The sequence below is a fragment of the Alligator mississippiensis genome, chromosome 3 (assembly GCF_030867095.1).
Source record: "Alligator mississippiensis isolate rAllMis1 chromosome 3, rAllMis1, whole genome shotgun sequence".
NCBI classification, from domain to species: Eukaryota; Metazoa; Chordata; order Crocodylia; family Alligatoridae; genus Alligator; species Alligator mississippiensis.
In genome coordinates, this window is record NC_081826.1 from 153,675,059 (window position 1) to 153,688,592 (window position 13,534).

General features: G+C 41.2%; 1 protein-coding gene across 3 annotated transcripts in view; it reads left to right on the top strand.

The window, feature by feature from the left end:
- LOC102565716 (S-adenosylmethionine synthase) overlaps window positions 1–13,379 on the top strand; it is a 49,521-nt gene extending 36,142 nt beyond the window's left edge. For all 3 annotated transcript variants that reach the window (XM_014596165.3, XM_019490728.2, XM_014596164.3), the window contains 4 exons: window positions 1,237–1,455; window positions 2,699–2,881; window positions 9,074–9,207; window positions 13,075–13,379. In XM_014596165.3, coding sequence (XP_014451651.1) covers window positions 1,237–1,455; window positions 2,699–2,881; window positions 9,074–9,207; window positions 13,075–13,177 — 639 coding nt within the window. In that variant the 3' untranslated portion in view covers window positions 13,178–13,379. The remainder of the gene's footprint in view (window positions 1–1,236; window positions 1,456–2,698; window positions 2,882–9,073; window positions 9,208–13,074) is intronic.
- The last annotated feature ends 155 nt before the right edge of the window (window positions 13,380–13,534 follow it).

The window sequence follows — 13,534 nt, forward strand, 5'->3', positions numbered from 1 at the left end:
GATGAAGGTCACTGGGGTCTCTGTGGGCGGTGGGGGGGAGGTGCATGGGTGGACTGGCGCTTCAGGTATGGGCCAAGCTGGTGGAATAGCTCCTAAAACATGGCTTGGGTCATCCAGAAGGAGTCCAGCCACTGGTTGTAATCCCAGGTACACTGGATGATGTGGAGCCATAAGTCCTGGCTGGCAGGGCAGGCCCATTTGGTGGGGCCAGAGCCCCAGGAGCTCATGGACAGCGCTTATGGTAACATCCGTATAGGGGTTGGTGTCCCTGCCAGGGTCTGGGAGGTGGCCTAGGGGCTGGTATTTGAGGCTCAGGGGTGGTAGCCCACAGGCAGGGCCATCAGCACAAGGGAGTAGATACGGTTGAGGCCCACCTGAGCCAGATGGCAGTTATTGGTCACTGCAGCTGCAGAGCATAGCAAGCACTGCACCACAGTGGCAAGCAGAAGCCTGTGGTGCTGGCTGTCATAGCCAGGGCCGGGATGTGGAGCAGCCATGGTGTGCTGGGCACAAGGTCTGGGGACAGCGTCCTAGAGCATTGTGCCAGCAGGCTGCAGACTGCTCTAGGTCAGAAAAGTATGTGGCCAGGAAACAAGGCATAGGGCAGCCTTTTAAAGAGTGCACCTACCACCCAGGCAGCTTCAGCCAGGATTGCAGGGGGACAGAGCAGGGCAGGAGTAGGCCTGGACCTACCTACTCACATTAGGAGCAAATCTGCACCTGATGGCACATGTGTAAACACATTCCCTGGGAAAGCTTGCTGCGACTTATTTTATTGCATAGTATCCCTAAGGCACATTAATAGCATGTGTAGATGCTCCCCTTCCCCTTCCCCCTACCCTTGTTCATAATGAACTTCTTTCAAAGATTAATTTAGCTCTATCTGAAACTTCAGTATTTTAAACTCTCTTACCTCACTAATTTACCTGTGAATGATCTTAATACTTGCCAGTTGAAATCTCAAGTGCTTGCTTTTTCATTAAAGCTATTTTGCTCCTCAGTAGCCAATTACAGATAAGTATTTGCAGTGACCCTTCTGTAAAACCATTTCATAATGGTAATTTTGGTGTCTCAGTTATATCTGCATGATATTTGTGATAATCTGGTACCCTGTACCTTTTCTAATTAATTTAATCTTACCTACTACTTCTGCCACACAAAGAAAATATGAAGCTGGACATTTGGATTTGATGAGGGGCTGCTGGATTTGCTTTTCCATTTTGTGGATTTTTTCAGGTCACAATGGAATATAAGGAAACCAATGGAGCAGTGGAGCCAGTCCGTGTCCACACAGTAGTGATTTCTGTACATCATGCTCCAGATGTGTCTTTGCAACAAATACGGAATGAGCTAATGGAAAAAGTTATCAAAGAAGTTATTCCAGCAAAGTATCTTGATGAAAACACAATCTACCATCTTCTTCCAAGTGAAAAGTTTATAGAAGGTGGTCCCAAGGTACATTTTTATTGAAAAGTTTATAATTTAAATGAACTGAGATGATATACTGTCTTTCCAACTGCTCTCCTTCAAAAATTTAATGAACTTTTTTTCCATAAAACAGTACAAGTATGAACTACAAGGAGGCTTTGCTTACTTTTGCTTATGATTTGTCATTAAGAAGATGTGAAGAGGTTAGCATCCCATAACAGTTTGGCCAATCAGCAGTTGCGATGGAGGGGACTATTGGATTATTTTACCTATGACAAAATATACTTTAATAATTACAAAATAGTCAAAATATTAAACAAACAGGCTCCTAAATTATTTACCAGAATTCTAAACTTGAAGCCCTTACATTTGTTTTAAAATACTTGTAACTTAAGCACAAAGATTTACAAGTAACTAGCTTGCCAAGTTAAAGCTATCCAGATAGCTTTAACGATCTACAATTTGAGATTAATATGAATGTACCATGCATCAGTGTTCCAGTTATCAACACAGTGCAAGGTTGTGACAGGCCCTTACATGAGGACAATTAGGCAAAAAGAAATGAATAAACACATCCTCCTGACTGGGCATACAAGTGATGTAAGGAATGGTCAGAATAGCAGGCCCTGTGTCCTGGAACACACAGCGGTGCTACAGATTCTATTCAGGGAGATCACAGTTCCTTATTGGGGCTGAGTAGTGAGCAATGTCCCTGTTCTGTCTCAGAGCAAGAAGGCCTCTGTTCCCTTAAGCAGTGTAGTCTCCATTTCTCTGCAATGTATAATCTTGTCCATCAGATACATGTTATGCTATATATAATCAATGAGTCTGTTAATTTCCTTAGGAAGGTTGTGATTTCCCACTGCTCTCTGCCTTCAAGAGGTTAAGTAATCTCATAATTTCCAAAAATCAGTACTAGACATGGTCAGTGACCAGCAGTTTGAAAATTAGGATCACTCTTGGATGGTGCAAGATGACTTACAAAGAAAACAGGTTATATTGCAACCTTCAAAAGAACTGGGCCATGATCACATCAATACTGTATTTTAAAAGTTATTGAAGCACAAGCTTCTAGGTACATCTCAGTCCATATAAGATCCCACGTGGATTGCATCAAGGAATTGCCCATGAAGAGGTGCACGGTAACACATCAATTGCATTTGTGACAAAGACAGAATAGACCCAAGTCAGTACCTTACCAGGGTAATGGAATTAGTTTAAATATAGAGCCTTTTTCTGTCAAGTTAGTGTATAATGGTTTGTCCTACAGAGCGATGCTGGACTGACTGGCAGGAAAATCATTGTTGATACTTATGGAGGCTGGGGAGCCCATGGAGGAGGTGCATTCTCAGGGAAGGATCCTTCCAAAGTTGATCGCTCGGCAGCATATGCAGCTCGCTGGGTTGCAAAATCCCTAGTGAAAGCTGGTCTCTGTAAAAGAGTATTAGTCCAGGTAAGAGAATAAGAGCAAAATTAGCAACCTGTATGAAACGTGATACATGGTTTCTATTACCAATAGGTATACTCCAAGTTGCTTAACACTTTGCCTTACAAGACCATGCCTTCAATTGCTTGTGGCTTTGTCATGCAGGTCATGCATGTCTTTGTCATGTCATGTAAACTACTTGGTTGGCCTTTTTTTGTGCTAAGTATCTGCCTAAAGCTGTTTTTCTTTTCTTTTCTTTTTTTCTTTTTTAAGCTTCAGCAAAAATGTTTTAGGCTCCTTTTTGACAATGCTTGAAGAAAAAGAGATTGTTTTTGTCCATTTGAAATTCCTAGGTTTTTTCACATTTTGGTTCAGCAATATTTTGAGGTAGAAATTGGAAATTTGACACCAGGTTATCACATCTTACTGTCAATGACTCTTGGCTCTCATGAAAGCCCACACAAATTTAGACAAGTTACACACCTTTGAAAACAACTTTGAAAAATACCACTGTGCGCATGCTCAGTAGAAGTGTTTGTGGCTCTCAGCTAAATACTAAAGATTCCGTTTGCAGTGAGCATGCTGCACCAGGCACATGGTTCTTGCTGTCCCCAATGATTGAGCATGCTTTATTTGAAGGCTGTAGTAGCTAAGCATGACTTGCATTGGCTGGTAAAGGCCACTACAGGAAGAACAAGTGCTTAAGGTAGGAATAACCTTTCCAGTGCTCTGTTGTTTCCAGCTGTTACCCAGGCAATTCAGAGGACGAGAAGGCAGCCTGATTGGAATGAGAAAGTAGTAGGAGCAGAGAAAGGATGGGTAGATTGAAATCAACATCTCTGAAGCTGAGAGATTATTATAGAAAAATGGACCTGGGACAAGAGCTTGTAGAAACCTGCTTGGAACTTGGAGAGGGGAGATTGAGAGAAGTGCCAGAAACTTGATCTGTTGTTCTTGAAAGCTAGTAGTAGCACTTTTGTGAATAACCCTCTTCATAAAGAGCTAGTGTAGGGCTACAAGTGTGCAGTAAGGCAATATGTAGAAAGGTGCTGCAAAACAGAGGGACAAGCAACATGTTGGGTATTCAGGGATAGATGATGTGACCTCCTAGAGCAGGGGTTCCCAAAGTTTTTATACTATGGCCCGGCAAACTGCAGCCTGGAAGTGGCCGCGGCCTGGCAAACCATGGCCCAGCAGTCACAGCCAACTGTGGCTGGAATTTCTGGCTGGAAGATAGGTAAGGATACCCGCTGCCTCTGGGCGGGGGCAGGCCAAACCCTGCGCTACCGTGGGCCCTGCGGAAGAAGCCACAGTCTCTGTGCCCAGCTCTGATGGGCCGTGGTTTGCTCCGGTCCAGCAGCTGACTTGGCTGTAGACTGGCAGCCAACCTGCCATGGCCGGGTAGTGGGCCGCAGCCAGGGGATTAAGAACTCCTGCTCTAGAGAATACCTTCCTGTAATACCTCTAATTCACTGATTCTCAACCAGTGTGACATGACAGTGCCTTCAGATACTTTCAAGCATGCCACAGGGCATCACAAGATGTTAGCACTGTTAAGTGTGAAAACATGATTCACAAGATAAACCCAGACATTTCAAACAGGAATCCATAGTGTTAATACCTTTCTGATCTGTTGTGGTCTTTCCAAATTCTTTGCAACAGAAGAATTACTCTATTCTTTTTTCTGTAACCAAAAAAATGCCAGATCTTAGTTTGAACTCCTTTTCTGAGGGGTGCCTTGAGTCTGAAAAGGTTGAGAACAATTGCTCTAATTGAACATGGATTTCCTGATTCTCTGCTGTCTAGCAAATACTGTAAACCCCAATAGCACAAGGTCTCTTGCTGTCAGTAATGATTGGTCCACACAGAAGAAATCCTTTGAATCCTACTAGTAATTTGTTACGTTCAGTAGTAAGTCTGTTTATCTAAATATCCTGGGGGTCTCTAAGAATCAATATGTTGCCATATGATAAAATCTGTTTTTGAGATTAAAAAAAAATAACCTGTCACATTAGAAGGATATTAGGAGAGCAAAGTCAAGCATTAAGAAAATAGGAAATGCCAGAATTAAGATTGTCCCTACAACCTTGATTCAGCTCCATTGTGCAAATTCATTCATCACAGTTTTTAATTATATGATTTTGTTCTATTTTCCCCCACAGGATCCCAACCTCATTCATTGGTGAGTCTGGATAATGTTCACTTAGTGGATATTTCTTTTGCCTCATTTTTTGGTGTGTGGTCCAAGACCGTATCTCTTACACACCATACAAATCCTGCAGTAATTACAGAATCATTAGTGTCCTCATGAGCTATATTGTGACACTGAAACTGTGGACAAATGTAACACTAAATCATTTAAAAACCATTTTTCTATTTGGGAGCATGCATCAGCTGAACTGATGTAACTGTTTCATTTCTCTTCTTGAGGTGTGTACATCAGTTCCTTTTTTCACTATTTAAAATGCTTTATTGCTGTGACATCAGAAGTGCACGGCTTTACAGCACTTTAAAAATGGGTACAGTGCTTTAAATTAAATGAGGTATTATTACATTTGGAGTGCACTTCAGCAACTACAGTGTTTTAAATAACTTATGTACACTGGTCAAATTTCTGACCAGTGGAGAAGCCCTAGGAGACTGCAGAGTACCTCTTAGCCTGGAAAGTGCAGAGAGGCTCAGAGACCACCCCACTCCCAACACTGCACTTCTGTTATGTTTAAGAGCACTGTAACTTTATAGTTCTATAAAAAGTGCTCTAAATTAGTGTTGTAAAACATGCATAGAGCACTGCTGTACACACCTTACTAAACTGATATTATTTTAAGCCTGAAGGAAACAGGTTTTACATTACAGTGGTTTAACTTCTACTTACAGTGAACAGATGAAACAGTTGCAGCAAATCTGCTTTAAAGCATTATCATTTTAAAGTGCTTTAACAGTTCATTTGCCCACACCCTCATATAGTATGGGAGGACTTCACCAACATTAATAAATTATTTTCACAACACCACTCAGAAATGAGGTAAGGCTATCCCCGTTTTAAAGCTAGGTAACTGAGAAGATTAAGGTCAGCCTTCTCAAAAGTAATGACTTTTTGCATGTCTAATTAGAAGTGTCCAAGGTTTAGTTTTTCAAAGTAACTAGCATCATTGTAGCAGTTTGTTTAGCACCATGTTCCTGCTGACATCAGTATGTGCTTAGTACTGTAAATCTGACCACAAGTGGTGCAACCTGAAAAATGAGGAACTAAGTTGGCAGCTGACTACCAGGAGTTTGTCTGAAGTGACTTGCCTAGCATCACAGCAGTTCAGTTTTAAGAGGCAGGGATAGAATCCAGTTTTCCATGGGGAAATTCGGGTATCTTAGCTATGAAATTTCCTTTCTGTTTGTGTGCGCCCCTGCCTTGGCCATTATGCACATTCCAGCTTTTGCAGCACATGAGACCAAAGTCCTTCAGACAATTCCCTCATTTGCTACACAATTCTGATTCATTTTCCAAGCACCATGACTTCTGTGCACTGAAGCAGGGATCCTGTAGGGAAAAATAATATGTGATCATGTAATTTAAAGCTGGAATGTAATGCAAAGGAGTTGATTTTAGGTTGTATAGGGAGCAATAATTCTGCCATTTCTTAATTTTTGATTTTCTGATCTTAACTTCTAAATAATTTTTATATGATAAGATTTCATTGCAGTGGCCCATAATGCTAAGGAGCAGAGTTCAGCAATCTATGACCCACAGACCAAATCTGGCCCACAGAGATTTTCTCCAGTCTGCCAAGTTTGCCAAAAAAAACCTTTATATGGCCTGCTTTTTTGGATGGTGTCACTCATACAACTTAATACTTACAAAGTGCAGTTAAAACTCAAGCAGCAACATATTCAAGGAGTTTAGCATGTGCTAAGTGCCCTCTTAGTGTTGCAGTGTTGTTCCCTTTCAGGTGAGGATTATCTCCTTAAGGCGTCCTACCTTTAATAGGTCACTACATCCCAATGATTCATAACTGTTGCCAGTGAATGTGTGACACCAACCTAACACATGCAACTATAACAAATTAACCTGTGATGAGGCCCTTAGTAAGTTTTCCATGAGAATATGCCACCTACTAGCAGAATATCTAATAACTGCTGCCTCTGGCCCACATTAGAATCAAGCTGCATTAGTTCAACTTGCTATTAGTGAAAGGTTGCTGACCTCTGTTTGTAGGAGGCCATGCAAATTATCCAGGGATTGTAAAAAACAAGCTTTATCCTATAAGTCTTATTTATTCAGCTCATGAAAGAGAAGGTTGAAAGGCAATTTGATCACTTTGTACTGCTGGGTTTACACAATGCAGATTGAATTCTGGAGAGATTTTCACTGTCAATAAAAGGATCTGGCAGTTGGAAGCTGAAGTTAGATAAATTCAACCTTGAAATAAAATGCAATTTTCTATTAGGGAGGGTGATTAAAGATTTGAATTGCTTGTCTAGGGAGGTGGCACATCATCACTTGAAGTTTTTAAAATATTAGGTATCTTTTAAAAAAAATGCATTTTAAATGAGCTTCTGGGGAATATTATGCAGGCTGTGTGGGGTAGGGGCAGAAGGGTCTGCTGGTAATTCTTATTGGCTTGGAAATCTGTGGATATACATTTTCATTGCCTTCCTTTATGGGTAATGAGGACAACAGCATAGCCTGAATACAGGATTGCCAACCCAAGACATTTTTTTTTTACTCACAAACTGCAAACTTTTTACCAACAACCACTTTTTTTACTGACACATTTTTATTGATATATATTTTACATAATGCAAATGTAGCTATTTTGCAAGGCCCCAGTTAGAAAGGCTGGGCTCAGATTTAGGGATTTAAAACCAAGTATAGTAAAGAAGTATACTTTGGTTGTCAGTAAAATGTTTCCAGTAAAAAAAAACCCTTGGATTGGTTTAAGAGGTGTGATGGAAAGCCTATGGTAGAGGATTTATATGTATATAACTTTCTCTCTCTCTATATATATAGAAATATATTTTATTAAAAAATCATGCAAGAATTCTAATAATCTGAACCATAAGCATTTCTCTTAATATTTAGGCTTCACTTGCATGGCATTTCACCTAAAGAAAATGGGGTAATCAAGAGTTATGTAAAATAAAAGCAGAAACAACAAATTAATAGATTCATAGACATTAGGGCTGGAGGGGGCCTCGGAAGATCATTGAGTCCAGCCCCCTGTCCCAGGGGCAGGAAGTCAGCTAGGGTCAAAGGATCCCAGCAAGATAAAGTGTCCAAATGTTTCTTAAAAGAGTCCAGAGTAGGTGCTTGTACCACCTCTGGAGGTAGTCTATTCCAGGCCTTGGGGGTTCGGACAGTAAAGAAGTTTTCCTTATGTCCAGCCTGAAACGGTCTTGGAGGAGTTTGTGACCATTTGACCTTGTCATCCCTTGGGGCGCTCTGGTGAACAGGCTTTCCCCAAGATCCTGACGTACACCCCTTATATACTTATAGGTAGCCACTAGGTCACCCCTGAGCCTGCGCTTTTCCAGGATGAAGAGTCCCTGGGTCTCAGCCTCACATCACTGGGCCTGTTCTCCTGCCCTCTGATTGTGCACATGGGTCTCCTTTGGGGTCTCTCAATCTTTTCCACATCTTTTTTAAATTGTGGAGCCCAGAATTGGATGTAGTACTCCAGCTGCGGCCTCGCCAAGGCCGAGTACAGCGGGAGGATGACATCCTGGGATTTGTTAGAGAAGCATCTATGGATGCAAACCAGAGTTTTGCTTGCTTTACCAGCTATGACATCGCATTGGTGGCTCATATTCATCTTGTGGTCAATCATGACTCCCAAGTCCCTTTCGGCTGTGGTGCTAGTAAGCGTAGCACTGTTGAGCCAATAAGCGTGATGCGTGAATCTTCCCTGCTTTTTTCTACATCATAAGTATACAAAAGGTATATACCTAGTTATACTCACTGTAAATCCCCTTCAGAGTCCTGTTTTGTGGACAATGAATTTTCACTTTATTATGATAGTATCTAGGGACCTTACTAAGAGTGGCAGATGTTTTAGATGGGAGGCAGAAACCAGGCCAAAACATAGCAAGAGCATGCAGGAATGGAATATCAAAACAAATGTCTTAAGGGGAAATGTCTGTATTGCAAATAAGACTACAGCTAGATAGATCTCTGTGTAAAAATTCCAATCTATGTTAACTTCTCTTGATGGGTATGTTTTACAGCTGTCCTATGCTATTGGTCTGAGCCATCCTTTAGCTATCTCAGTGTTCCACTATGGTACTTCAGATAGATCAGAAGAAGAACTGCTTGACATTGTGCAGAAAAACTTTGATCTACGTCTTGGCATCATCATAAGGTTTGTCTTCTGTTGAAACAATATACCAGAGGGAATGGCCTTTAAAAAAGTCCAGTAGTGGTGTCTTTGTATCTCCACTTAATACTGACTGTGCAACAAAATGGTCCTCAAATCATATTGCTCTGTAACTTAAAACAGAAATGTCAAACTCAACTGGCCCTGCTAGCCAGGTGGGTGGCGTAGGACTGTTTCACAGGCTGGATGAATGGCATGAATCTGGCCCCACAGTCTAGATCTGGCCCACAGACCCTCACCTTCATGCTGGATCCAGTGCATGTGGTATCTGTTCCAACTGGTCCAAAACCTGGTGAGAAGAGGCCTGGCGTCCTGGGCACTTGGCTGCTGCTGTGGGAACAAACCATGGTGCCATGCCAGGCTTCTTCCTGTGACTGCTGGGGCTCCAGTGCCACTGCTGTCTCCTGGGTACTTGGCAGCTAAGCTGATAAGAACTGCAGTGGTGAAGCTCCAGCAACACTACAGAAGAAACCCAACACCACTGGTGGTTGCCTGCTGCCGCAGGAACAAACTATGGTGTCAGACTTCTTCCAGTAGTTCCGCTGTGGCTCCAGCGCCACAGGTCATGCCTGTGTGCTTGGCTGCTCCTGCAGGAAGAAGCTGTGCTGCTGTTGGGGCTTCAGCATTGCAGGTTTCACCCACTGTAAATAGAGCCAAGGCAAAAGCTGTAGGCTGGATGTTTGTCACCTCTGACCTAAAACTTCCATTTACCTATAATACTCTATACTACATATTTTACCCAGTTTATAAGCTGGTGTCAGTTTGGTTCTGCTACACCATGTGGCCACACAACATAGCTTACATGTGTTTCTAACCATGGCCATGCAGTGCATTGTGTGAACTGAGTTGTAGCATATTTGTCCAAGAGTAAATCAAATTTAGCACAATTTCTTTGTGGTGTAATCAGGCTTGCCTGATAGCATCTGCAACTGGGCTCCTAGTGCTTTTACCTCTCCAGTTTATCTGAAGGGCATCCCAGAATCATGACACTGATAGGAATGCTTTCCAATCAGGGTTCCCTGCCTTCTATCCTTTTTTGGGTGGCTGCCCCAATATGATATTGTTGCTGTGGACCCATTTCTGATACCCCTGCTGCACAAGTAACCTCAGTGAAGTCTAAAGGGTTCTTTGTTGACTAGACTGTCTTCACTCATGTTGAATAATATCTTGTGTATTCAGAAAGTAGAAATCTAATACATGATATTGCTAGTCATAGGAAGGTAAGGCAAGAACATCCATAATCACTTTAGGGAGGTGAATTTCTGTGCTTGCTACTTGTCTGAAATGGAGACTCCAATTAACTGGTTTCATAGGGAGGAAAAGATGCAATTAGTAGTCTAGAACAAAAACCCTAACAAAAGATTCTGTCCTTATCATTGTTGTATCCCATGAAGCCTGTTGACTAACTGTTCACTGTTCCTAATATTTTTTCCCCCAGTCACACTCTGTGGTAACCAACTCAACAGATTCTTTGTTGTATCTCAACTATTAGGGTGCAGACAGAACTTACATTTGTTGCATAATTGACTCCTTGACAGTGCTCTACAACTGTGCCCTGACAGAAGAGTGCTTGAAAAATGCCTGATCGTGCCACTATTTGAACTCTCATTATGTAAGGGTTCAGATGAAGATGCTCCAAAGCGAAGCATCATTGATGTCTGTCAGCACGTGCCAGGAGCAGGGCTGGTCTGATATAGCCCAGTCCAAGCCCGAGTGCTGCCTTTGGGGGGGGGGGGGGGGGAGTTCTGTCTGGGGTTTGCCCAGCCTGTGCTGGAGAGTGGGCCAGTAGATTGGAACACCCCTCTGCCCCCCAAGATGAGGGAGGGCTCCAAATTACCTGCCCTGCTCTCCAAAACAAGCTAGGCCAACCCCAAACCAAGCTCCCTCCCCTTCCTTCCCCCCCCATTCTAAAGACAGCATGGGAGCTGGGGGGCAGGGGAGGTGGGGCCAAGGGAGAGCGGCTGCAGATATGCAGCCTCTCCAAACTGGAGCTCAATCCTACAACCCCCAGACCCAACAGCAAATATCTGTTGGGTGACAGGGAGCCCTGTAACTCATGGCACTTCCTGCAAAGTGCCATGAGTTACAGCGTGAAGCTGCATGTCCATCAGCACCCTTAGATTTATGTTTATGCTACCTTAAAATAATTCCCTTATCTGTCTGAAGTGCTAGTATAAACTTCAGCAATCCTTACCTTAATTTTGAAAACATTGCTTTAATTGTTTTTATTTTAAATCTGGCACTTTTCATGATTCCAGTCTGAAGATAAATAAACAGTGTCTGGAATTTCATGCATACTGCCTCTGAAGAAAAACTCAACATATAACAGAAGTAGTAAATTTTTTCCCCTGTAAATAGTCTGATTAAAGTTTCTGTCTACCTGTAGCAAAACTATAACAAGTTAAGCATTTAGGTAAGAAACATTCAACCAATCTGTCTAAATCTTGTTCTGTTTCAATCAACATTTAACTTTGAATTCACATAGTTAGCAGATCTATTGAGCAAGATCAACCCTTATGTACTACCTTTTAAAACAAGGACCCTTCCTGATTTTCTGACAGTTGACATTTTTTTAGATCCAGGTTGGCATTTTTTGTTATATCTCCAAAGTAAAATCCTTCCCACGGTAGTGACAAGGATCCCTAGTCTGCACTTCCATAGGCACATTACACAGAATAGTCAGTTTGCTAGTACAACCAGAATTCTTATTTGATTTTTCCAGGATAGTTGTTTATTGGCAAATGACACCACTGATTTCTGTTATAATACCCAGATCATTTTCCAAGTTTGAATTAATGCTATATTTTTCAAGGACCCAATATACCCCACCGCCCTTTCTTGAAGAACTGGACAAAACTATCATAATAAGTAAAAGAAGGGGAGGAGAGATGAGGATCAAAGGTGATAGCAGTAATGTTGTCAATCTAGAAATCCAAGTTAACTTTTTTCTTTTCTCACAAGCCTTTTTAACTCTCTTGAACAGCACTGACATCCATTCCTATCAATGAGGAATCAGTCTTTTGAATCTTTCTTCCTTGTTGCTCAGTCTTTATGTTGTATCCTCTTCAAAAATCAGGGCCTTTTCCAAAGCCTGTTCAAATGAATAGGATTTTTTCCTATTTATTTATGTGGTCTTTGGATCAGGTTTTACAATTGAACAAGGCCCTTCAAAGAGAAGATGTAAATCCCAGTATATTATTGGTCCTAGATGTGCTAAACCATAAAAACTTTAAAAAACACAGCAAACAAAGCAAAAATAATCAAAATATATTGTTTTATTAGTCCTATAGTCATTATCATTAGATGTACATGTCTAATTCAGATTTGTAAAACAAATTTTAGCCTTTGAGCATCTTTGGGAATGCTTCCAATACTTCACTGACAGTCATTTCTACATCTGAGTTCATACTAGCACACCTGAGTTCAGGTTTTTAGCTGGAGCTAAAACATTACAGACTGCAGAATTGCAGAAGAAAGGATAGTTTGAATAGTGGAACATCATGACTATTAAAAAGGCGAGAAGATCATTAATAGGTGTGGAGTAGAGAGAGATTAGCAGGAATCAGGGAGACGATAATGAGCCATGAAGTCAATTGATTCCCTCACTGGTTCCTGGATAGGATGCTGTTGTCACTGCCAAAAGCAGTTGGTTTCGAAGTTAGAGTAGAGTAAGAAAAGGTGAAGGGCTCGTACAACTGCACCCCCTGGATCCACCCCTGGTCTGCATGGTCAATTAAAATCTGCCCCTTGATTAAGGGGTATAATTGTAAACATATTACTCCACAAAGACAGACAATGCATTACACATGGGCCTAGTCTTAAAAATAAATTTTCTTTTTCCTTTTTATTAAGGGAACTGGATTTGAAGAGGCCAATCTATCAACAGACTGCATGTTATGGACACTTTGGAAGAGAAGAATTTACATGGGAAATGCCAAAAAAACTCATTTATTAAATTTTTCAGAATCTGTCTTTTGTAATAATAGAGAATGAGAAGGTACAACTTCTAAATTGCCAAAGTAGAAATATTTTTTTTCATTTTTTAATAAGATGACATTCTGTAACTGAAGAATATATGCATTGAACATAATTGCATTTACATTGTAAAAAACAATGACATTTTCTGCTGGATTTTAATACATGCTTATTAGATTTTGCATCTCTTCACTTTTTTCCTTCAGAAAAGGAATTTTTGCCCTACACATTTAATCACTTGTGGTGATTCAGAGAAATTAAGAAAAATACCTACTCTATGATATTGCCTGTTGTTACCTATATATGACTTAACTATGAGACAACATCTACTTAAGTT